General features: G+C 44.0%; 1 protein-coding gene across 8 annotated transcripts in view; it reads left to right on the top strand.

Annotated features, from left to right (window-relative positions):
• BPGM (bisphosphoglycerate mutase) overlaps positions 1–25,546 on the top strand; it is a 36,290-nt gene extending 10,744 nt beyond the window's left edge. For 2 of the 8 annotated variants that reach the window (XM_064458917.1, XM_064458890.1), the window contains exons 2-3: positions 14,257–14,912; positions 22,462–25,546. In XM_064458917.1, coding sequence (XP_064314987.1) covers positions 14,312–14,912; positions 22,462–22,640 — 780 coding nt within the window. In that variant the 5' untranslated portion in view covers positions 14,257–14,311 and the 3' untranslated portion in view covers positions 22,641–25,546. Of the gene's footprint in view, positions 1–8,221; positions 8,356–10,262; positions 10,370–11,252; positions 11,346–13,366; positions 14,106–14,256; positions 14,913–22,461 lie in introns of those variants that run through there. The other 6 variants (XM_064458875.1, XM_064458856.1, XM_064458884.1 and 3 more) reach the window with 6 other exon arrangements.
• Positions 25,547–26,612: the final 1,066 nt, after the last annotated feature.

Here is a 26,612-nt window from a genome sequence, read left to right on the forward strand (position 1 = left end):
ACAGAACCTTGTGACCCTGCGTGCTGATGAAGTGAGATGGCTAGAGAAGCCTCGGTGTGAGTCTACAGAGGAAGAAGTAGTTCTTTTTTATCCACACACACGAAGGTGATGTTATCTGTGCTTCACAGACTGGGAAGTGAGGCACAGGGGAGAATAGGGAAGTTCACAGAGGGCATGTGTGGCAAAGGTAAGAAGTAAAAATAAGTCCCCATTTTTTCCTGATTTAACAAGACCATCCCTCCAGTGAAATTCCAGAGTTGCCTGTTTTTAATTTTCACTTTTACTCTCCTTGTTTTATTAGTACAGGCAACAGGCATATCTCTATGGCTTGTTTTTTAGTGGCCAGTGCATTCATAAAGGAGAGTGTATTAATGCAGAGAGAGACATGTGAATGTAGAAGAGAAAAGGTGTCCTTTAGCAATGTGGTCATCGTGTCATACATAATTAGTGCCATAAACTAATACATCGTTTTTCACAAAAATAGATCCGGATCCAGGTAATGGATGGGAGTGTGTATTTTAATGTTTGCACACACGGGGGCAGAGTTAAACTTGTGTGTGACTGCTGCTTTTGAATTTCTTCAATAATCTCTCAGCAGATGGAATTGCATATTGCATTCCTTAGATTTTGTAATAATGAGAAGGTGGAAATCTCTCTTCCTCTGTCTCTTTTCCTAAAAAGGATAAGAAAAAAAAATGAAGGTGGTTTACATTTGTAATAAATAAATAGGCATGAAAATTTTCTGGTAGGGACTCAAAAGATACAATCTGAGTTTTGAAGAGGAAATTAGCAATTATCATTAATCATACCAACGTTCTGAATTGTCTGGTCCTTAAATTAAAGGCACAGAAAATTATTTTCTTTTCCCTCTTGTCTTTTGCACTGAAATATACGAGACTGCTTTTCCTGCCTCAACTCACCACTTTTCTCAAAGATGTTCCAAAACTTGGCCTTTTAAGCATTGCTATGCATGAGATTGAAATCAAGTCTGTTTTCTCCCTTCTGTTGACTGGACACGTACTTGTAACGTGTATATTCCAGGGGAAACGGACTAAAATTTAGAAGGGTTGGATTTACTACTACTAGCACTCTAATGTGCTCAGCATCTCCCTCCTGTTTTTGATTGCAGCAGTCAATGGGGTCTGTGGGCTGTCTACAGCTCGTAGGAGGCAGTATATGCTGCCTCAACAGAGTTGGGTTGTTAACTACACATTTGCGGCCAGGGGCTACTTCCACTGGGAGATTTGCCATTGACTCAACAGCAGCATTGGAGCAAGCCTTTTGTTAAAATGCCTGCCAACAGTCAGGTCTCTCTTTGTTTACCCAGTCTAATACCAAACTCTGTCTAACCTATTTTGTATGTTGGCCCTCATGTCCTCAGGATGGCTGGATGTCATGATTTCAATGCTGTGTACGTTTTCCAGTGCTTCCTCACCAGAGACCCCCTCTGTTCTGCCCTTGCAGCTCATGATGCAGCTGTGGTGGTGGCTTAGACACAACGGGGTGGGACGAGATTCCTCAGGATCTGCACTCCAGCCTTGGCCTGAGCATGCTGGCATCTAGGGGAAGGAACCAAGAACAGCAAGAAAAGTAAAACCTGACCTTTTTCCAAGCACTTTCCCCACTCTCTAGTGTAAACCAGTGGGCTCAAGCTGATTGAACAGGCACTGGGATATCATGCCAGGCTAAGAAAGCAGAACTGCTAAAAATGGCTTATGGCCTTTTTTATACTTTTGCTCAGTCACTGTGTGACATCCTCTGGAGAGAGATGGACTTCCCAGAAGGCGTAGTCACATTCTGACGTTTCCGCAGCATTGGACACACAAGAAGCCTGAAGTGATGTATTTTGGTTTCTGAGGAAACCCCAGCCAGTCTGGCTCTGAAGCTGTAGTAACTATTACTGTTACGAATACTGGAAATAGGGGAAAGTCTGTGGAACGTCAGCTTGAAACTACCCTGAAGAGGAACCTTTTAACATAGCAGAACTGCAGGAAGCTACAGTTTTGAGAGCTACATCAAATGGGGTGGTTTGGTGATAAAAAGAAGCTTAACTTGCCAACGAGTGGGTACCTGAGGGTAAATTAGACAGGAAGAGATAGTTAATAAAACTGTCAGGCAGCAGGGAGCAGACCCCTGGAGGCAGTGGAGGAGGTGTTGACAGCAGACAGGGGCAAAACAAGGCACGTTCACAGTATTCCCAAAGTATAATATGGTTACATTTTCTTCTGAGTCTTGGCCACATGAAGATCTTGTGCTGCTTCATTATGTTGATGCAAATGCCTTTTTTGGACACATATCAGTTGAACTACATTGTATATTGATTTAGCTTAAATCCATTCCTTACCACTTCAGTTAAAACAGAAGAAAGCACTCAAGCAAAATAGCATCTATCCTCCCACAGGCTTAGCATTAATTTAACAGCATCAGTTTTTGAACTGGTTTAATTAAACTGCAACTTCCTTGCACAAGCCAGGACTGGTTGCTGCGGAAGCAGAAGCATGTCAGTGTCTTTTGTGTCTTTTCTCAAACTTGTAAAAAGAAACCTTCTGATCATAGACTGAAGAGGTGGATTAATGTGGGACTGGCAAATACTTTGCTTGATTTTCTCTTAAGTCAAGCTCTGTGAAAAGAGCAGACACCAAAGCATCAACAAAGACCATACCTTCTCAGTTGTTTCTGTGGAAGAATGGGCTTTGTAATGAGGGGATGAACAACTTAAGTTAAATAGGAAGGACACCATGGCCAGCCTCCAAACCCAACTCATCTACAAATGGAAAATTTGCCCATCCCAGACCTACATTCCTGGCCTGTTCTGTGGGTAGGCATGGTTATCGCAGGAACGAAATTTTTCTCTCTTGTATATACAGATTGTAGGTTTTCCAAAGCTCATCACTTTTGAGAACAGTCTGCTATTTTTCTTGCCAAGTGGAGGCTCTCGTCCTTGTGGAAAAATATTTTCATGCTCCATTTCAAGTTTCAGCAATCAGCTGTGTCTAGTTTTGACAAGAAAAGAGGTGCTTCAAGTGACTTAAGAGTGGAGGAAGGGATATGTTTTCCATTTGTGAAAGACAAAAGTGTTGAAAATATTTTCCTTGTATTTGAAAAACAAAACAAAATGAAGCACACAGTAAAACCAATAGGTTCATCTTGATTAGGAACAACGTAAAATAGCACCGTGGAATCTATGCAATTAGAGTTGAATAGAAATTGCTTTATAACCTGAACTCGTACACAACAGGGGAGCTAGATTGTTTTAGCTGATTGAGTTACTCAGGTTTTGTGAATACAAGAGCAAAACCTCATGTGGTCTTTCTCCTGTCACATGGCAGGACCATGGGCAATACGAACATTTATTGGGGATGTGGAAGGTCCAGTGATTCCCACAAAAGTTTGGCTTATTGTCCTTCACTAATCCATGGATCTGCAGTTATTTCACTGTGTGTTCCAGGTTTCCTGTAGGGTTGGCGAGATGGGCTTCTGCACTCTCAGCACCTGCCATTTCCAGAAGTAATTCAGGGCATGCAGGGAGGAGGCCATGAGATGCAAATTGTTCTGGCAGGATTCTTCCAGCTATTATCTTGTCTGTGTCGCTTGTCCTACACCCAGAACATAGCTGTAGCGTGAGGGGCTGGGAAAAGATGGTGGCCAGGAGTGGGTTGCTGAAGAAGCCAGGAAAATTAATTTGACCTGTGTGTGTGCTCCCAGCTGCCCCTGTAAACTTGATGTAACCCAGAAGACCTGGTAAAGTGGCTTCTTCATATCTAAAGTTTGTGAGCACCCATGTCTTTAGAAGGGCAAGAGACCTTGGTCAGGATAGCTCAGGCTTCATTTTACGGTATCTTTCTAGAGGTATTATAACACACCTTTCCCCCAAAACAAAGGTACATACTTTGTTACCAGATATACGCTACCTCTGCAAATGCCTTAAGAAAAGCAAGACCACACTGCCCAGGTTTTGTTCTCACAGATCCATTTAATTGATCTCGGCTCAGTTACTTATTTGGTATACTGCAGATGCAGGCAGAATGATGACAGCAGTACTGAATGTTTAAGCAAGTACTTGACCTTTTCAAAATGCGAAATGTTGGATAGTGCCTCATGTCTCTGGGAAGCAGAAAAGTGTCTTTTTTGTAATATAAAAAGGAGATGCTGAACTACAGGAAAAATATTCTTTCCAGGCTCTTCTGTGGACAGCTAGATTTGATGGCAATAGGGAGGAACAGACTAATTTTGATGGCAATAGGGAGGAACAGACTAATTTTGAATAAAAAGAAAAACAACAGTGGAAATCAGGCACGAAATGATTTAAATGAGTATATTTCCATGTGCGCAAAACAGGTGTGGGATGAAAATTAGACTTGAAAAATTCTGGGAAGTTGGCTATCCTGGCTCCCCATCCATGCATGATTTATTAGTTCTGGCTGCCTTTCCACTCATGTTCCTTTTTCATTAAACAAACGGGGCAGGAAAGCATGAATTAACTTGTGATACAGGCTATTTATTTAGCAGCTTAACTCCTAAAATTTCCTGGGAAACAATCCTGTAAAAGAAAGGCCTGATTTTGTTACTTTTTAAAGTCAGGAGCAATCTCGCAGAATTCTGAGAAGTTACAGTGAAGTAGAATGCTGTGACTCAGTCCTTCTCTTTATATTATCTAATCCTGACGTAGGAGATTTTTTTTTTATTTAGGAAACTAATTTTTGTGCTCCATTCAAAACCAAACTAAACATCAGTCAGACTTGTTTCGCAAACTGGTATGCTGCAAGAGAGCCACATACCATGGAAAGAAACCTAAGAAACACAAGACAAATCTTTGTGATTTGTGGAGTGTTTGTGAGAAAATAAACATAATAAATACAGAGGTAGCTCTGTACTCACACATCACCAAGTTCTCAGTTAACCCAGGGTTTGTTGTAACATGGAAGTGAAAAACTTCAGAGCAGCTTTTTTGAGGTGAACCATTAATTTTTCATAGAAAGACATTAGTACAAGCGAACTTGAATATGTCTTGTGTGTGTTTGTTGTTCTCCGCATTCTCTGTAATGACAGTGGGGTTCCCATTTTACCCTTTTGGTTATATTTGCCCAGATTCTTAAGTTCTGTTACCATGCTCTAGTATCAGCACTATCCAGTCTGTTCTCTAACTAACTTATCGTGCCTTGACTAGACACCACCTTGCTGCATTCTTTTTTTCAGAGGCCCTTTTAAATTATCTCTTCCCAGACAGTTTCTTACTGACGTCTGATGTCTGCAACACTCTGTTTATCATGGGGAAAAAAAAGGCAGATTCATCACGGGATTTTCTTTGCTTTTGATACTGCTACAATAAGTTAATTTGTACAGTGTTGTGACTAGAAAACAGTGAAATGCCCCAAAATAAAACCTGCAATGTAAACCACTCCAAACCCACAAAATTTAAAAGTGAATCTTATAGATCTTCAAATTGTGATTCTTGCTCCAGAAATGGCAAAACTTTTGGCAGTGAGGAAGATTTTTGTTTTCCTAGCTGTTGGCACCCTGTACAACTTCTTTTAGAGTTATTTTTGGGGGCTAGAACTGTGTGTCCATGAGGGCTCCTTCAGAACATTGTGTTCCACACACGTTCCTGTAGCATCTAGGCACCCGTTGTGGTAAGGTGTTTACTTGAAGATGTCCACATAATGGTTTTGAGGGCACAGAGAAAGTAAGGTTTTCCCCCTGTGTATGTTTTCAGCTTGGGATATGCAGAAATAATTTTTTGAGTTGAAATTTCAGATGAACAGACAGAAGTCACATGTTTAACTTCAGAGTAACATTACCAGTACCTAGCCATAGGGATTACATACGAAATTCAGTTCCCACTTTGGATTTGGAATACAATGCCTCACATAGCAGCTTCCCTCTGTCTGTTTTGCATATAATAAAGGCTTTTATGTATTTTCTTCCTCTTTCTTGGTCATTTATTTGATACTTAATGATTCAGGAAAACTTCTGCATTTACTTAAAGACTAAAGCCACGATTCTGGTGAGAAATACAGGGTTAGTTTACCTGCTTACACGCACCCAGTTCTCTTTTTCCCCCCAAAGTAATGGAGTTAGAGTAAAAAAGAAAGAAAGTAGAATACTTTCTTTGCCTTCCACATGGACTTATGCTTCTGGTTTTGACATAAAGAGAATCCATTCAGGTGCATGAAGTTATATATTGCCTCCATACCCAAACAGGATGAAAGCCCGCTGTATTTACATATAAAAGCAGCATTGTATTAGGCACTAGTAAAACAAAAGGTGAAAAAGGCCCTTTGCTGAGGAGCTTAAACTGTAATTGGGTGACTAACTGGTGTGCAAGGTACGCCTCTCTGCTCTGTCAGGTGCACCCCCAAGTTATAGGTAATAATAGGCTTGGTTTAAGATGTGGTGGTGTGATATATTGGCAAATAGGGGTAGGTGTGTGATGCAAAATTACCCATGCATAGGCATGCTTGAGCCAAGAAAATGTTGAGAACCACTTGTCTGGTTAATGCAAGATGAAGTGAGTAGCTCTAACAAAAAGACAGAAGTAGGACTGGTGTGTCCTTGCCTGCTATGTGCTCTCTGAGCTCTGATGGAGAAGGCTTTATTTTCCTTGTATTATAGACCAAGGTCTGGTGTAGAGAGATGTATGAAGGACTTCAGGTCAATCGGACTGTGCAGCACTCCATGTGAGCTGTGGCTGTGGTCTCAGGAACAAGAAAAACAGCTTCCAGGCCATGAATACACATAACCAGAAAAAATGATTAAGCTGAGGTGTAAAATGAATAGGTAAGGAGACTGAGGGCATGGATGGATAAGATGGCTGTGGTATTATAAGGAAAGGTATCCTTCCAGGGTGGCACTGTCCTGCTAACAGGAGAGTTAACACACACTGTGGGCTTCCCAGGCCCCTGTCCACATTGCAGTTGATTTCTTGCAAGAAATAAAGCTTGTGTTCAGTTTACAAGAGAAGAGATAACCAGTGTATTGGGAGGTGATGGGCTGGGAGATGGGTATAGCCAGAGTGATTTTCCAGTGTAACAGTTCTGAGTCCTCCTGGGGAAATAAGAATGTGTTTATCTCTCTGCACAGTATGTTGTACTCCCAGACATTCTGCAATACAAGTTTGGCCTGGGATGAAAGTGGAGCATCAGAAAATTTGCAGAGAAATGTGAAACAACAATAGCATGGATAGCAGACAGAGAAAAGGCAGGATCTAGGACTTCCGTGGAAAAACTGTCAGGTATTGAAAATGGCCTGAATGTGCCCACCTCCAAATAAAAAGGGTGAGGATTCCTTGGGCACATCTCTGGGTGGCAGAGAGAAAGGGCATGCTGCTGGCAGCAGCTGAAGTTGGAAAGGAATAGGGAGAGTCTAGAAGAAAAGGCACAAATCCATGCAGTAGAAAAACGCCCAGGAGGAAGTTTTAGAGAAGGTTTCAGAGTTACTAAAAAGTGTGAGGATTTGGTTACAGAAGTTTCTTTTGAAGATGAAACTATTAATGAAGACAGCTCATATATCAAATCAATATAAAGAGCTCAGGGTCTTCTGGAAATTACGAAGTGTATGTCTGCAGTGCTCTATGGCAAATACTTGATCGAGCTTTGAACATAGTAATTATTCTATGAAAAAGTACCAAGGACATAATCAGTGAAGAACGCTCCTGTTTGCCACAGTTTTCATCACTCATTAATTGTCCTTTCTTCTTTCCAGTTCTGTTTTCTTCTCTTTCTGCCTTGCTCAGCTTCAGGCTTTTCTTTAGTGTGGCACAGTTGCACTGCTGCCCAGCAGAAGTTTATGTGTTGAGGACAGGAGTTTCCTGAACCATTTTGGCCATAAACGTTCCAGCTACATGCTAGAGCCCAGCTGGTGTGAGAGATAATAGCTGCCAAATGCGTGTAGCTGTCTACACAGTCTTGCATGGGGGTATGGCTTTGACTTTTCCAGATATTGCTTTGACTCTTCCACAGTGCATAGTTTGAAATGTGACTCAAAGTCATTAGGCTGTTTTACCATGCTCAAGAAATGGTCTTGTTCAAAGACTAACGGAGATAAGAAGTCTGTATTTAATGGCTGTGGAGGTCCTGGCTTGTGGCACAGGTTGCTGTCTCTTCACTTGCAGTTATGACTGCATATTGGCATATGTTTCTTTCTGCTAATTGTATTCTTAATGATTGAAGTAAAGCCAATACATAGTGCTGATAATAATAGATATTTTTCTTTCCATCTCTAGGACCTTTGGTTCTTTAACTTGCAAAGCCAATCAGCCAGTTTGCCTGTGATGCTCCCATGTCCAGAGCTGTACCACTAGGGTTGTTCGTACAAGAGGAGACAGGTCTGATCTGAGTGGAGACAGTGTGACCGCAGGTCTGTGATCATGCAGTGTGATGTGGGAGTGTTTCTCTTCACCAGTTCAAGCTGATGGGTGGCAAATCAAACTCTTCTGGTATAGTGAACTTAAGTGTACTACTTTGATCACGTAGGCTGGACTGGCTTTATACTGTAAGTTCTGGCTTAGGCAAAGTTGATATAGACAACAGGTAAAAGTTAGTGGGTGAGACAAAAAGGATTATATGTGTAACTGTAAGGGCTATTCACATCCAGTGGAAATATTTTGCAGAAGCAGCAGATTTTATTGTGGTTCTGTAATTAGCTCAGGCATAGCTCTTTTCATCAGGAAAAACATTGAAAATGTTCTCCTTGAGATGCAGAATGCTTTCCAGAGCTTTCCAAATAAATGAGGAACGAAGTCAGTGCAGTAAACACCAAAGAGGCACAAGATGCTGCTCACAGACAGCCTGGCCACTCTTACCACCTAGCACACTTAGTGCTGTGCCGTGCTGGGAGCCTAGTGAAGAGCGTTTCATCTGGCTGATCCTTCTTTCCCACTGATGGGTTATGATCTAATCCCTGTAAGTGCAAAACAAAACACCCTTTCTCCTCACAGCACTTTAGAGACATTATTTTAACACCTCCGCCCCAAATTTTCTTAAATTTCCTTGTGTTGCTTTTTCCTGTCAGAATCTGAATCCCCCATCTTTCATTTTCATGCACTATCATTTTAACCTATTAAAAATGGAAGATCTCTCCCTTGTAGAGACGGTGATAGAGCATGTTAGGTATACATACAGTTTGTGGCCCTTTAAACTTTACATTGTGGCTGTTCAAGGGTAAACATTTAGAGAAGAAAATGTGAATCTGATTATGTATAAAAGATGTGCTCTCCTTTTTAAAAATAAAAGGAGGCCTATGGCAATAGAAGCACTAAAGGCCACCACGTTCCAACACCACTCCGCTCCATTTCTAGCCAGAGTTGCTCTGTCCACTTGGTTTTAATTAATCTGAATTGGAATTACAGCCTGTGGGTGTGAGGGTAGCTAGTGTGATGTAGAACACTCAGGTGTTTTTTTCCTGCTGATTTCATTATGAGTAATGAGATTTTGGACCCTCGCTTCTCATAGAAAGCAAAAAGTCCTAAAGCCAGAAGAAAAAGTGAGCCCTGCCTGGGAAAAAAACCCACTTCTGACTGACACTGTTCCTTGTTTCCTTCCCTTCTGGGGGTCAACGGGGGGGTGCTGGATGGCGGCCTGGGGCGGTGGTGCTACCCTCGTACGGGGTGGGGGGGGTTCGGGGCCCGGGAGCTGGAGGGACCCCGGCTCCGGCCTGCGCCTGATCCCCGCCGCGGCAGCGAGCCGGCATCCTCCCTGCCTGCCCGCCCCCTTCCATGCCCCCTTCCCTCCCTGCCTGCCTCCCTCCCTGCCTGCCCGCCGGGGGGTGGCGGGGAGGCGGGGGGCGCTGCGGGGGCGGGCGGAGGCTTGGGGCAGCGCCGGCTCAGGGGCGGCAGGGCCTGTCTCCTCCTGGTGCCGGGTCGGGGGGGTTGTTTCGGGAGAGGCCGGAGGCTTAGCCCCGGCCCCAAGCCGCTGGTCGCGCTCTGCACACGCAGGCGTGACCCCGATTCTCCGTTTCGGCAGCGCCGACAAAGGGGTGAGCATCACCCACGCCAACGCCGGCTGCGTTTGTGCGTCCAGAACCAGAGAGGGAACCAGCACCGCTGCTGCGACCCCCCGCAGGAACCGACCCGCGGGGGGGAGTCCCGGCGGGCGGTCGCGTCAGGACCCGCCTTGGCTTGGCTCCGGGCGCGCCCCCAGGCAGCACGCCGCTCTCTCGCGGCACCGCCCACTGGCTCGGTCTCATTGGGCGAGGGCGGTGCTCATCCTCTGGGCCAGCCAATCGGGCTCCCGCAGCTTCGCGGGCCCGGGCAAGCCGAGGCCTCATTAAGAGGCCGGGTCCACCCCTCTCCCGGTGCGGCGGCGGCGGCGAGGCGAGCGGGCGGTGCTCGCTTGGGCCTCGGGGGTGGGCTGCGGAGCGCGGCGGTGGTCCCGTAAGGCGGCGCGGGTTTAGTCTGCTAATTCTCTGAAGTCGAGGGACAGAGTGTTGGCGGGGTCACCGGGCGTGTGTGGGGGGTGGGGTGGTCGTCGGGGCCCGGGGGAGGCTCCCTGAGGCCCTGGGAGCAGGCGGGGTCCCTCGGCGGGTGCCGGGCCCGGAGCCGGCCGGGGCAGCATGTGTGTGTCCGTCCGTCCCTCGAGGGAGAGGATGGCGGTGTTGGGGCCCGGGGCGGGTGGGGGCTTCCCGAGGGCGCGGTGGCCGTGGGGCACTTCCCGTGTGAGGGGGTCGCCGGCCCGCTCCTGGTGAAGCCTCTGTGTTCTTGGGGAAGGCGAAGAGGCGTAGGTGCGTCGCACAGGGACCTATTGTTAAAGGGCCGAGCAGGGGAGTTTGTGCTGGCCGGAGCGAGGGGCCCTGGAAATGACCACCTCTGGCTGTTAGACCTTAAAGCTGTGCTTGGCTCAAGGCTCTGCCGGTGTAAGACGTTATCCTGAGCGCCTTGTTCTCAGCTGCTGTGCTGGGCTCAGGGTTGTTTCTGTTGTATGCTGGGTCCAGGTCTACTGTCTATATCCTCTGTGGGGTCCCAGAGGTTTCGGCAGATTTCTATGCATTAGAGGTACGGTAATTGCAGTCTGAATAAATCTGGGGGAGCAAATGATATCCTGGGGCATCTGGGAGACGGGAAACTTTCCCTTGTTGGAAATGCAGGAGCTGTGCACTTACATCTTTTTGGGAGAAGGAAATTGGTAGCTTTCCCAGCCCCTACAAGGGGTGTGTGCACTGTTTTCTTACAGCTCCAAGAGCAAATGATGGTTGGCATAACCATTTGTACTTGTGGTTTCTTTCTGCATGAGCACTTGGTGTTTATTCTCTTCCTGCAGGTAACTAGCCAAGAGTGTGTGGTGGCCTCTGTATAAAGCAGCTCTTGAGTCTGTGCTGGGATTTGTGTAGGTTGTTCCTTTGCCATAGGAAAGGTGAGTAGGATTATTTCCATGTGTTTGCTCTAAGGCTTTCTAGCTTAAACGCTTCCATAAGTGGACCGATATTTAAACAACCCTGTGACTGCCAGTCCTTTCTAAATTTATTTGAGAATGTTGATTCTACCTAATCTTGTATGTAACTGAACTGGAGTTTATGGTCCCCAGATGATCTTAGGTCTTTGCATGAGGGTTTTTTGTGTTATATTGAGTTTTTATTGTTTCTGGCCAAAAGTATGCAACTAAGAACATGTGTGAACAGGTGCATCTCCTCTCTTGTTGGGTCTTGGTTTTTTGTATTAGGTCTTAATTTGGTTTTCTGAATTGCATTATCCACAGGAACAGATTACATGGTGAAACTGAGCAGCGAGGTATCTGCAGAGATAAAGCTTTTTATGCGGCTATATTTTGTATAGTAGTTCATGCTGTGAACATGCTGCAATTTTTAATTGTGTCTATGGGATGTTGGAGAAAGATCACTTTGGCTTTAGATGGAAATGCTATCTGATACTCCCTGTTATAAACCTGTTATCTTAAACGGTGTAGTTTAGTATTGTATCTGATGTGACATGACACCTGAATCTTAACAATAGCTGATTTCTTTGATTAAGGTGCAATTGATTATTTTCAGTGGAAAAAGTGGACCATGCAAGGGATTTTGTCTGAGATGCTCCTTGTCATTCACAAAATTCGGGCTTCCTTTGCATGAAATCACAGAAGAGCTTCCCTTGTATTTGCCAACTGTCTGTTGTGTGTCAGGCAATACCTCCTGATATTCTGTAAAAATCTGGCAGTCCTTAGAAGGCTTTTTAATTCTGAGCTGTACTAGTAGTTGGAAGTTAGAGCTGGGGAGATGTTGTGTAGTGTCCTTGTGTGATGTAGACTCTTGCCTTATGTGGGAGTAAAGGAGAGCTGAGCTGCTGTTACGGTCAAGATCAAATTACTGAGGCTGCTAATTCAACTTTTCTGTACACTTTCTGAAAGTCCGGTAAAAATGAATGCTGACGTTGCGCTGGGTACTTCCCAAAACCCATAGTGCATGGGCTTAACCCCTCTGACTGACCTAATTCAGGGTCACAGCGGGCCTGAACTTGAGATACGTAGAGACTTGGAGTGTGATTGAAGCAGCTCCAACTGATGTGAGGTGATGGGAGCTCCCATAAATGTGTCATGTGGAAATCTAGTCCAAAGTTGGGTGTGCAGAAATCAGACATCAGTCTCCCACTGGCCATGGTTTTGAGAGCACTTAATGCTTGTTTGAGTATACAGTAGTTTTCCCAGTGCAGAGCACTATATTTTTATATTGCCCCCCCCCCCCCATTACTATCTAGTCTGTCACGTCTCGGGTCAGAGTGATCACGTGTGGCTTTCTGAGTTGCAGTGATGTGTTAGATGGACCTTTCAGGCATCACACAATCTGCTAGAAGATCCTTGGCCGTGTAGCAAAAGCCTGGGTGAGCAGTCAAAATCCATCTCCCATTGAAGATAATCCAGAGGTGCTGTGGCTTAGTCAAGAGGAGCAAAGAAAGGTGGTGTTTGACCTTGTGAGTGGGTAGCTGCCTAATATTTAAGGAGGACAGAAAATATACTATTTGTGCCCGAATGTGCTGGTTTTGGCTGAGAAGGGGTTAATTCTCCTCACCGTGGGGGGTTGGCTACCTTTCCAGCTTCTCGAGCTCTGCGGGGGGGGGGGGGTGGGTGGGGGTGGGTGGGGGGGTGGGGGTGGGGGCGGGGGCTGGGGTGGGGGCGGGGGCTGGGAGGGGCAGAGCCGTGGTTGGGGCAGCTGACCCTGACTGGCCAATGGCAGGTTCATTCCATACCACGTGACACCATGACCAGTATATTAAGGGGGGGCAGTTGCGGCGCATGCGGTTTGTTCCCCCTCTCCCCTCCCTTCCCCCCTCCCCTGGGGCTTTGCGCCTCTCATTGTTCTCCTTTACATTGCATTTCTGTTGTTGTTTCTTTTAATTATTAAACTGTTCTTATCCCAACCCATGAGCGTTACCCTTCTGATTCTCTCCCCCATCTACTGGTGGGGGAGTGAGCGAGCGGCTGCGTGGGGCTGAGCTGCTGGCTAAACCATGACACCACTGCAAAAGTGAAAACATTAATCCTGGTGCCTGAGAACCTGTCTTTGTAATTCATAGACACAAGAGGGAAAAATATACTTGAAAGTAAGGATGGGGATGGAATAATCTGTGAGATTACTTCTGGATTCTGAGATGAGGACTCACTTCTGCACTGCATCCCAGGGCAGCTGTGTTGTGGCACTTGAGTGTGGAGGAATGATGGAGGAGGTGGCCTGGGGAAAAATGAAGCAGAGACTGGCAGAATTAGCAGGACAGAATGGGGATGTGAGGGAACAAGTTATGCAGAGCTTGATTATGGTGACATCTCCTTTGAGGAAAGCTAATAAGGTTCTACATATTGCCAGTTCCAATTCTGTGGTGGTCCTCTCCAGTTTCTCTGGCTGAGGATCACAGTTGCTATCTGTGTCTCTGTTCCCTTGGAGCCAGTCTGGGTCTGGGCAGCTCTTATGAGCTTGGGCTTCAGGTGTCACCTCTAATAAATTCACCAGTGAGATGTGTTCCTTGGGGAGTGAGGCTCTGTGTAAGCACTTGAGGGAAATCTGTAGGGAGGAGCAGCTTGTACAAATCAGCTACCAATCAACTGGGCTGGTTGCAGCAACCTGGGTGGAGGATAGTGCTTTTCCTCCCACATGAGTGGGAAGGAATTCAAAGCCAGGAGACCTCAAAGGTAAAAACATACTCAGCAGACACTTGTTTCTTTGACTGTTTTGATGCTGACAGTTGTCTACTCTTTGCCATGTTGCTCGCTGTAATGTGTTATCTGTGGGATGTTTGACGTGCCTGTCTCATTGATGTATCTGTCTTGTTTCTCTGCCCAGATGCATCATTATTAGATGCCAGACCAGTTGTCATCTGTGCTAAACTGCAACCAAAATGGCTAAGTACAGGCTTGTTATCTTAAGACACGGGGAAGGAGCCTGGAACAAGGAGAATCGCTTCTGCAGTTGGGTGGACCAGAAGCTGAGCAGTGATGGGATAAAGGAAGCTCGGAACTCTGGAAAACACCTTAAAGCTCTGGGCTTTGAGTTTGACCTCGTCTTTACCTCTGTACTCACTCGTTCCATCCAGACTGCATGGATTATCCTGGAAGAGATGGGTCAAGAGTGGGTCCCCATTCAGAGTTCCTGGCGACTGAATGAACGTCACTATGGTGCACTGATTGGTCTCAACAGAGCAGAAATGGCTCTGAATCATGGGGAGGAGCAAGTGAAATTATGGAGGAGAAGCTATGATGTTACTCCACCTCCCATAACTGAATCTCATCCTTACTATGAAGAGATATATAATGATCGCCGGTATAAATGTTGCGATGTCTCTCAGGATAATCTCCCAAAGGCTGAAAGTCTAAAAGATGTGCTTGATAGACTCCTTCCCTATTGGAATGAAAAGATAGTGCCAGAACTGAAAAGTGGCAAAATGATCCTTATATCCGCTCACGGTAACAGCAGCAGGGCATTGCTGAAGCATGTGGAAGGTAAGGGACTTCCTTTTAGCCTTCCCCTCTTACCCTTACTCAACTGCTTAGAGCTTTCCATCTTGTTCTGTACTGTATGTTACTTATCTGGGCAATGTAACACTTAATGCCTGTGGTCTCCAAGGAGAAAGTAAAAAGCAGGCCTATTGGAACAGGAATCAAACTGGGGGATGTGGAAGGGGGAGACAATTAGTTAGGTTAATGTAGTTGAGAGTCAGGTGCTTTCCTCTTGTTTCTGACTGCTCATTTTAAAGTACTGTATTCAAACTAACTTTGTGGTTGGTCTAGGCAGACACAAACTCTTCAGGCAGTAACTATTTTTGGATTTATTCAGCTGCTTTGTCAGAAGGGTTGAAGTCATACTCTGTTCATTAAACAAGCATTGCTATAACACAGTAAAATAAAGTGCTTGTCTTGGGTTGTGGAAGACATTCTTGACTGTTACTGTGGTGGGTCACTTTTCATACTTTGTTCCTGGTAATTCTTAAAAAAGCTGCTGTGACAGGGAGTTCTGCAGAGTAGGTACTTGCTAAAGCTTATGCAAACACTGTATTGTTTCCCAGTATAGAAAATGCCTACCAAGATAAGTCGGTAGCTTAACACAAGGTTGTTTATTTGGGACTTGAAAAGGATGTGATTTATCTTTAAGTCATTGCTAGATTCCTCCCCTCTGCCTCTTGTTTTATGACATGGCTTCTAGTTTGTGTTGTCCTAAACTGGAAGATGGACTTCATTAATTTCTTTGTGGGTAGAGTAGAATTTAGCAATTATATAGGTATGAGTGCAACCTGCTAGAGATGTAGATGCAAGTATGCACAGACTGGATTGTGGCCACTCACTTTTTTAGTTATAAAACCCTCTAGTGGTGCCTCTACAGCTCTGACTCTGCTGAGTGCTCTTTGCATTCAGGCATGCTGGAACAGTCAGGACAGCTGATGCTTTATCAGGAGTTAGAAGCCCAGGGAATAAGCATGTACAAGTGGCTTCTGGAACTATAGAGGCGGTGAATTCTGTGGTACAGATCACTGCTTGGATGAAGGAGGAAGTTCAGCCAGTTCTACTGTTGTGGTCAGGGTGGTTGTTCACACTCTGTGAAACGATAAAGAATTATGAAGGAAAAAAGAGGTAGGGAGATCTGCAACCACGGTGTCTACCCTGACCCCTCCAAGAACTGAATCAGTTCCTTGAAACCATGCTGGCCAAGGCCTTTGAGAGTGAAATCCTGCAAGCTAACCACAGCTTTGGCAGAAACCCTGGGCCACTTTCTGTGCAGGCATGCACCAAGGATAGAGCTGACAGCATCAGTGACTGGTAAAGGTTACTTTAAAGTTAATACAGCTGGGTTCCTTGCTGCATTGAGATCAGAGAACAATGTAAGTTAGAGGAGCTGCAAAGCTTTTCTTTGGGATGATCTGTTACATATAACTTTTCAAAAGCTGCTCACAACCAAAGTAGAATAGAGCTATGACTCTTGTCTGTCCTGTCCTACACCTTGCCCTTCCCAGCATGTGCTTACATAAGGAAATGTGAGGAATCCTTGGCAGAGGATCTAGTTCTGTTGACTGAGGACTGCCCATCAGCTACCCCAGCTCCCACACAGGAGCAATTGCCAGATACATGCTGTCTTTTCTGCCCTTTATGCAGTGGAGATCTGGATTGCTGCAGAGCTGGCCTGAAGGGCAACATGAACAGAGCTTAAAGACTCCTGATATTGCAACCTGCTCTCTTTTCTTTTTTTTTCAGAGCTCCAACCTGTATCTAGCTGGATCTAAGAGCTTCCTTGCTACATTGCTGACTCTCTCTCCCTTTTCCTACTGAAAGGTTGTGAGTTGTGAGCAGCTCTGGAGCCTTGCTGGAGTTGGACTTGATTCAACAGTACTTAAACTTTGTCTACTGTATTCATAGTACCCACTGTGAGGTGGGCTTTGTTCTTGTGGACTTTTTTTGGACAAGTTTAGTGTGGTCTGCACTTGAGTCAAAGTTTTTAGGCCCCTCAATCTTAGCTGGAGCCATGTTTTTTGGTATTTAGAAAATTGTGCTCCAAATGTCTCAAGCAGCAATCCTACATGACTGCTTGGATGTCTTACTCATAGTAATAACTTAGTCCTGGAAGCTGTAGCTTGGAAACTTTACATGGCAGTAAATAGGAATGTTTTAGTTCAGTTTGACCTGATGAAAGAATTCTAATTGTTTCAGTGTGGATGGAATTTAATGTCTTCTCTGAAACGTTTCAGAGTATCCCTGAAGTTGCTATTTCAAGGACGTTTGTTTTTTTTTTTTTTGAAACAGCCCTGCAGTTCTCTGAATCTGTATATTTTCTGTGCTATGAGTAATTGGTAAAGAGCTTGAAATGTGGATCTGCTTTATACTTGCATACAAAAATCACCAGAGTAACAGAATGTCAGGCTAACAAGGTTTCAGACACGAGTTGTTAGTGACTGGCTCTCACAAACTTGGACTTCAGGTTCTCAATAGCGTTTCATGCAGAGATGGAAGTCTTTTGCCAGCGCTCTGTCCAAGGTTAATATATATGCTGGTAGGCTCTGGATTTGCATGCTTGAAGAATTCCATTTGTCATAGTGTTGCCTTGAGTTCCTGATGGTAGTGGTGCAGCCTGGGGGTCTGCTCAAGACTTCTGGGACTTTCTTATCTAATGCCATAGTTGACAGCTAGTGCTAGTAGTAGCATATCTCTTTCAGCCTATGCAGTCTTGGACTGCTTGAGGAGTTTAAGGCAGGCTGGATTTCTCTACTGCATGGGAATACGATAGATTCATGGCTTGCTTTCTTACATTGTCTCCTATTGGGATGGCCTCAGTAATGACCACAGGCAAAGTCAGACCATGATCGGGAGCTCTTTATGTAATGATATTTTATTGGGTCTGGCTGAGGTGGAGTTAATTTTCCCCCATAGCAGCCCTCATAGTACTGTGCTTTGTAGTTGTAGATGGAAAGGTGTTGATAACACACCAGTGTTTTGGCTACTGTTGAGCAGGGCTCACACAGCATCAAGGCTGTCTTTCCAACATCCTCCTCCTCACCCAGTAGGCTGGGGGTGGACAAGATCTTGGGAGGGGGCATAGTCAGGACAGCAGATCCAAACTGACCAAAGGGATACTCCATACCGTATGATGTCTGCTCAGCAATAAAAGCTGAGAGAAAGGGGTGTGTGTGAGTGGCATTTGTTATGGCATTTGTCTTCTGGAGCAACCAGTATGCATACTGAAGCCCTGCTTCCTGGGAAGTGGCTGGACATTACCTGCTGATGGGAAGTAGAGAAGAAATCTTTTGTTTTCCTTTCTTCTGTATGTGATCTTTGCTTGTGCTTTATTAAACTACTTTGAGGTTTTTTCTGTCTTATTTTCTTCACCTGCTGTCCTGCTGTGGAGGGGAGTGATAGAGTGGCTTGGTGGGTACCTGGTGTCCAGCCAAGGTCAACCCACCACAGTCCCTTTTGGCACCCAATGTGCCACTCTATCAATCCCTTCCTCAGCAGGTCAGTGAGGGGAGAAAATAAGATGGGGAAAAACTAATGGATGGAGATAAAGGCAGTTTAACAAGTAAAGGCCATGCATGGTGTCTGCAGAGTTGTTGCTCTCACATACTCTCGCTCTCCTCTCCACTGCTGTTCTTGCCTTTTTTTTTCCCTGTTCCCCTTTCTTACATATGTTATCACAGAGCTGCTACCACTGTTGCTGGCTGGCTTGGCCTTGGCCACTGGCAGGTCCGTCTTGGAGCCAGCTGGCATTGGCCCTATCTGACACAGGGGAAGTTTCTTGCAGCTTCTCACAGCAGCCACCCTTGTAGCTCCCCCACTACCAAAGCCTTGCCATGCAAACCCAACACAGACAAAGAAAATCTTGGCAGGCATAAGGGTGTAACAGATGTAGATAACATGTTGTGGCCCAACCACCTTCCTTCTTTCCTTAAAATCTGCACAGTGAGCTAATGTTCTGTAAAGATTAATAGCCAGACTCTAACACTACCCACTTCCTTCCTCTACCATACTGAAGCTAGGTGCTCTGCCAGCCTACAGGGAGGGCAGAATCTGGCCCTGAATATTTAACTTATTAGGCTAAAGCTTCAATGTTTTCATTAAGCTTGTGGGAAGGATGCTATGACCTGATTTGGATCTCAATAACAAAGCATCAGTTCTACAAGCACATTGTGGCTGAATTTATGCACATGATTGTGTGTGTTGTTGGATGAATCATCTGGCTTCAGGTGTAGTTGACATGGAGGGGAGGAGGGGTGTAGCTGTTCTCAATAGCTGGTGTGGTTTTCGTATTGCTCTGACCATAAGAATAGACGGAAGCAACTTGGTAAGGACAGATTAGAGTAAGGGAGAAGCTGAGCCAGCCCTTGGAGAAGTTGGCTGTAGGTGCTAAAAATCAAGTCCAATGGGGTTTGCCTCTGTAGGACTTTTCAGGGTGCAAGTATTTCAAAGCATTTCATGGGCTACCAGGTAAAAGTGAGCTCTTAAGCTTGCACAGATATATTACTAGTCTCTGTTTGATCACCCAGTTCAGTTAAATTGAGCATAAGTGAGCTGAGAAACAATTCTGAATGTGATTTAGAAAGAATTCTAAATGTGATTTTGAAAGATCTTTTTTGTAATAAGTGCTGTACCAAATTCATACAATGTTCCTGTACCTATGCTTCCTGCTATACAGCTGCTATAAAGGAACAATGTTTAGCAGGTGCTCAGGAGAGAACATGGGAGATGTCCACTTGAGGAATTTTAGTTGCCCAGCCAGCACTTAATCTGGCATCCTGAGGAAGACATCCTCAGTACTTCAGAAATGTCTGTTGGTTCTCATGTCTGTAAATAGGTAGGATCTTAGTTTTAAACAGTCTTGGGGAAAGACTGCTTCCAGCAACACAGTACCCTTCAGCGGTGCTGAGACCCAGGCTTTAGTATTATGCTGAAGGGAAGAGTATTGCTTCTTCAATGGGCTTATTTCCCATTGCACCTTGTTGTCAGCAGTTGAGTCCTTGCCCTGATTTCACCCTTATTTCTTGTGAGATAAGGTGGGGTTGTGGCAGAGGCCAGCTCAGATGAAGTGCAAGAAAAGGTCACTTGGCTATAGTTACAGCACATGAAGTAACTGGATAGCGGTTAGCTTGCACTCGCGATGGCCAGAGTATGAGATGTGATCTCTTTACTGTTCTCCTAGCCTGCTGGATGGGCAGTGTTCTGCGTGCATTTTGCCTGCAACTGAAGAGCTTGTGTGACAAGCCTGATCAGCATCTTGCTTCCTGAAGAACAGAAATACTATACAAATACAGTAACAGTGCTGAAATAAAGCAACAGGACACTACTGTTTCTTTAGGATTTTCATCTGACTTCAACTTGCAGTTCCAGCCTTCTGGCTGTGAGGCAACACTCCTGTATGAGGAAGAATCTCAAGGAGAAAGCCAACATGCTTTCTGCAGCTTGTTTATCCTAGGCTGCACTGTTTTGCTTTGTAAATCAGAACTAGTTGACATTGGTGTGGTCACTTTGTGTTCTGTAAAAACAGGAAGATGCATTTCTGAATCCATGTAGCTACTGCTGTTTTGTTTCATCCCTCTTTAGAGGAAACCTTTAAATATCCTGGCTGCTGACCACATTGCGGTTTGCCTAAACTCTCCTATATGACTGCATCTGCTTTGTGTATATCCGAATGATTTAGTGTGGGAGACTGAATTTGAGAAGTGGGCAGAATGCTTCCTAGGGACTGATTCTCTGTGGAAAAGTGGTGATGTGTATATCGTTAAAGTCTAATATGTTTAAGAATCCTTGAAATAAGAGCTCAGGCAGATGAGCTGCTTGTTTTGCAAACCAAAGTCCTTGAGAATAGTGCTTGTGTCTGGTAAATGGACTCACTATTTTTGCCATTGATTTCTGTGTGGTTTTAAAATTTTAGGTGCTCCTTGAGTGCTTTTCTGTAGGTCTTTGACTCTGCTGCCTACAAGTGAATTAATTATCCCTTGTATACAGGGATTGCTTAAACTGGCAGAGTATGCATTTTTTTTAATGGACTGATGGCTCAGTGTGTAACAAGGTGTAAGTCTCTTGCAAGGGTTTGTCAGTTTCCCTTGCCCTCTGCTCTTCTGAAACTTAGGGCTAATCTCCAGCTGAAATATGTACTTAGCATAAACAAAACAAGAATAGGTCACTGGAAAAGTTGCATGCTTGTGTAGTCTTTGAGCAGGGGCTTAAAATGATTCTCACCTCATGATAAGTTCTGTTTTTTCTGACCTGTTGTCGTCCCACTGTTGCTGAGTGGCTTGACTTTGTGGGTTTTCCTGTTAAAATGTTGGCTCTGCTTTTCTACTTAATGTGAAAAGCGCTGGTAAATTTGCACCCATATGTTCTGAGAACCATCTGTTTTGTCAGCTGCTCAAGAGGATGTTTTCATCTACCTTGGTCTAGTTTATATGGCCTCATTGTTTTAGAAGCTTGATTGTGTGCATTTTCTAAGCATGAATTACTCAGTGCTGTCCTGCTTTACAACAGTAGGCTGCTGTTGTGTGACCTCACTGCTTCTAAACGGAAGAAAAAAAGAAATACTGACATTCCCAAAGACACTAGCTTTCTTTTGCCTGAAACTTGAGGAGTAACGTCTTTGCAGTCACTGCTTCTTAACGCAACTATTAAGACCTTGTGCACAAACTTTACTAGGATGTTTGGTCTCAAAATTCACTTGGATGCTTTGGAGACTTGTGTGTTTGATGTAAAAATAATGAGCAATTTCACTAGATTAGAGCTTCAGAATATTTTAATTAAGCACAGCAAGGTAAAATAAATTTTCTCCCTAGGCACATGTTATTTTAGTGAAGTTGAGAGATACAGGAAAATGCTTCAAGTTGTATAAGTTGACTTTCTCCCTTCTTTTCTTCCCTTCTCCCTCATTTGGAAGTGGAAATGAATATTCTGTATCTAGTAATTCTGAGAATAATACTGTAGGCAAGATGCTTTTAACCTGCTTTTGAGAAATCAGATGTGGGTGAACAGTGATTCTTACACTGGAAGAACTAAATACTGATTTTTAAGACTGCTTCTATGAGAAGTTTTGCACAGAGGATTTAAGAGAAATTAACCTCGGTATCCTCCCTTTTTAAAGAGGCTGTTTGTATTGGTTGCTGAGCAGAGGTTGTTTCATGTTGGAGTAGCACTTGTGGACTCTAATCTTCTTCTCTGATGCATGAGTTGGGAAGATATGGAGGAGAACTTATTGTCCTCAACATCCTGTATTAAAGGAAAGGTATAGCTTCCAGGGTAATCTCTTCCTGCTTATTTCACATGTGTAGACTGAAAAAATGAAGAAACTGTCGTCACCTCGATGGGAGTTCCCTCCTTTATCTGTTCCTAAAGCACTAACCCAGCTGTGGTCTAGCTGGGAATTGACCCTTGAGTAGCTGGTGGTGTTGATGGAGGCTGGAACATGTCCTCGACTGTTTTAAGACTACATAATCTCAGAAATAAGGCTGAGCTAGACAGACAATTAGGAAGCTGTTCACTAAACTAGGTGTAACTGGTTTTTGTGTTTGTTTTTCTTTGGCAGGCATCTCCGATGAGGACATCATCAATGTTACTCTCCCCACTGGTGTGCCCATACTTCTTGAACTTGATGAGAATCTGCACCCTCTGGGCCCTCACCAGTTTCTGGGTGATCAAGAAGCTATCCAAGCTGCCATCAAAAAAGTGGAAGATCAAGGGAAAGTAAAATCTTCTGAGAAGTAAAATGCCACTGCCTAACACAGCTGTTTTCAAAGTGTGGTAATAAGTGATGATTTATGTATGACTGCTAGGTTGCACTGTGTGAAAATCTCAATTTCAAGCACTAAAAAAATTGAAAGGGACAGTTGAGTCTCAGGTTGGTAAATAACCCTCTGCCTTTCAAAAACTGGAATTTAAATCTCAGCATGAGGTTACGGATACCGAAAAAAGAAATCAGGAGATCACTCAGGTAATGAAAACTTGCAGAGCAGTCTGCCCCAGATCTAGGATTGAGGGTGGCCCAGTACAGAAATAAAGGGATATGTTATTGGTGTCTACCAATAATCAGTACTGATCTGTTAAAGGAAAAAGCATCAGCTTACTGGACTAATTAGGATCAGGTTGTTACAGGTACTAACTCTCTCACTGATAAAATGGCACCAGGTAACAGTGTTACCCAGTATCATTCTTCTGTATCAATGGTCATGACAATTTGTTATGGATGGAGTTCCTTTGGTTTTTCAGAACACTTTCAGCTGTACAACTCTTTGCCTTTTATTTTGAGTCTTCCAGGGCCAGTTCATGGCCCGGAGGAGAATCTTGTAGAGATGTTCAGACTCTTATAGTTACCATAGCTGTCTTTTGTTACACTATATTCCAGTTTTTAAGGAATCTGGAAAGAATCCCTTTTCCTTCATCTTTGCAAAGCCTGGCATGACTGCATTTTGGTGGCTTGCAATAATAGGATTTAACTCAGCCTTTAGTCCACAAACTAAGCACAAAGGTTTCCTGCTCAATGCTGAAATTATTACTTAGCTCTTTCCAAGTGAGCTGTATAGCTTTGAAATGCTTAAGTAACCTGTACTAGAGATTTGATCATTTCTTAGTCAAGTTGTTAGAATAATTCCCGTTTACCTCAGTGAAAATGGATATAGGAAAATCCACCTCTAAGCTTTCCTGAGTTACTTATCAAGAGGTCTTTGCATGTTCCACAGCAATATTACTGTGGCATTCTCTGTATCAATTCCTCTGGAGGGCTAGAGGAGGTGTGTAAGTCATGTAAGATGTGTTACTGGGTGCAGCTCATTCAGCCATCACTCTGGTAGGGAAGGGTATTCCGCTATGCCTGAAAGTGTTGTCCTATAAAACTCCTTTCATAGTCATAGCTTGATCCCTGCGTGGCCTTGCTGTTGTGCTCAGCACTAAATTCAAACAGTTCACACTGTGGCTGGGTGTAGCATAGCATGCATGGCAGCTCGATGTTCTCTTCAGGTACACAAGCTTCAGGATAATTCCCCTTTTAAAGACTTGCTCTAATCATACTTGCAAATATGCAACTTAAATTTATCTGACCCAGTGTTTCAACACCTGAGCATCTGGGTTCTCAACTCACTTAGCAACATGGGTGTCACTTGTGTATGTACTGTTTGAGCCAAATGTGTTCTCAGCATGGCCCAGCTACAAATCTCAGAAGTTGATGAGAATTCTCTTGGTATTATGACAGTATAAACTTTTAAAATCCTAGGGTAGCTGCTGCTTTGCAGTGAGCAGCTCTGTAGCTCACTTCATAAGTGTGAAGGGATGTTTTTTGCCTTTGAGGAGAGCAGTGTGACAGTGTGGTGTGCCTCTAAGTGTCTCCCTGCTGTGTGGGGGTAGACTTTCCAGGTCTGATTCCGGCCCACATTACTGTAGTACATATTCCATAAGACCTCTTCTTAGATGGGAGTTTCTCTTACATGAATGATGCTTGGGCGGCTTTCTTTGTTTTTGTAACCCTTGCAGTAGCAACAAAGTTACATATTTCTTTTAAAGATAGAGTTGGTAGGCTTCCTCTTGCTTTGTACAAGAAAGGGTATTTCCGAGTGTTTTCTCTGAAATATATTAGCAGCTTCATTGCTGCTCTATTTGAAACTGACTCATTCCTTTCTGGGTTTTTAGGTTTTGGTGCATAGAGTAACTCTGAATCTTAGCTGATACTTTACAAGTCTGTGTTATGGATTAGGTTGTTGATCAGCAAATGTTCACCTGTCAATGTCCTGAGGGTGGCCACGGACACTCAAGTGATTAGATTTTTCCCCAAACATTCAATAATGTGTGAAGTTCAGTATCAAGTAAAAATTAATGTAGAGTTATTAACAAGGCAAGCAGAGCTACTGGTTGTCAGTGGGAACTGCGTGCATCCAGATGGAGTGGGGAATGGAAAGGTGGATGAGTGAATGTAGAGAGCATTACTATTTCTTCTTGCAACTGAATGGAAGAAATTGACTGAACAGGCTTTCAGAGAGTCATGGACAGTAAGAAAAGAACAGCAGTGTGATGTTTTCAGGTGACACTGTTTCTACAGTGCTGCTTGAGGTGTGAATAGTGACAGTGCCCTGGGAAGTTTAACTTAATTTGCCTTGGTTGTGACTCCGAAGTGATGACAGGATTTTACATGCACATCTGGCAGCAATACTACCTGGTAAAAGTATCAGATGGAACCAACTGGGGATTTTGTTGTCCTTTTTAAGATTATTTTAACACCTTGCAATGCTTGCTTCTGAAGAGCCTTCTAACTGAATTCCAAATTCCTGATTCACAAAATGTGTATATTGAAGAACACAAACCAACTTCCATCAGCGGTGGCATGAGGCTGTCTGATCTTCAGACATAGCTGCATTAGAGGGATAAATGAGAATCTTGCTGGTGGCTTTAGAAATCAGTGGATTTTAAAAACATCTTCCCCACGTTTGAGTATGCCTCAAAGGTCCTATAAGGTAACTGGGGTGTCTACAGTTGACATTATGGATGTAGTTGATTTGGTTTGTTTATGCTTTAAGTTATGGTTCAGCAGCAGTAATACCTCTAGAATCCTCTTGAAAACCTTTGTAAATATGGTGGAGCTGGTAGGTTCTTTGTAACTCAATAAATTCACCTGAAATAGAATTTAACTTGGCTTCAGTCTTTTTTCCTTCTACTCCCTTCTCCTTGGTCTCATTTCCAGAGCTGATAGGTTAATAAAACCATGACCTTTAGGGGCCCAGAACTCATCAAGCAGTCATTGATCACAGCATGCAGTCAGTTGGGTAAAAAATAGTGTTAGAGCAAACACTGCCTCATATTTACATGTGAAGAAGCTGGGTTGGAGGGGAATATGTACCTGTTTGAAACTATGTGGGCATTTGCATAGAAATGTCAAATTAAGCATTTAGTTCCAGAACAATGGAGCTAAACAAAAGTTCATTGTCTCCCATTCTTCTATTTTTCATCAGAAGCATTACTTTTTGGTGTGTTTAAAATGTAGCTTCTGGAGACAAAGCCAACCCCTTCACTCTCTGAAGTACTTTGGTGTCAGGCGGACTTGTGACTTGAATGACAAGTACAAAGAACTGTGAGCCTGTTGAGGTCTATTTCTTGTTATTGACCTTCACACAAAAGGCCTTGGATACTGGGTTAATGGGAGGCAGTATAAAGGTCCTAAGAGAAGCTGAATGTTTAGGTAGAAATGAGGAAGACACAACTGTATGGCTTAAAACAAAAATGTACTGAAGAAACTGACTTAAGTTGGTCATATGATCCTGTGGAGAGTGAGTGGGGGATGGAGTAGATCTGTCTGAGCCATTTGTGTACTGATACTTAACGTTTTGCAGTTAATGTGGGAGTGCTGCCAGCCAGTTCGAAGTCGTACTGGTGTTTTAAGGTGTATTCTGCCCCTGCTTCTCCCAGTCACCTTTTGTACTTTGCTGTGCAGCGGCTAAATGCTCCCTTGGTTATACCTCAGATTCTTCCTGAGTTATGTCCACTGTTTCCTGTGTTGGGAAAAGACCATCTAAAGACTAGCTTGGTGGAGTTCTTTGTACCTTTTTGTTTAAAAAGGCTAGAGTGCAAAGGAAGTTTGCTATGGTCAACTTAGTCTGTGCAGCCTGAGGAGAGACTACCTCTACCCAGTCACATTTTCAAAATTTACAGTTTACTTTTATGTTTTCTTAGGAAACTATTTATGGTAAGTGGATGGAA

This window comes from Phalacrocorax carbo, chromosome 1 (genome assembly GCF_963921805.1).
Source record: "Phalacrocorax carbo chromosome 1, bPhaCar2.1, whole genome shotgun sequence".
NCBI lineage: Eukaryota > Metazoa > Chordata > Aves > Suliformes > Phalacrocoracidae > Phalacrocorax > Phalacrocorax carbo.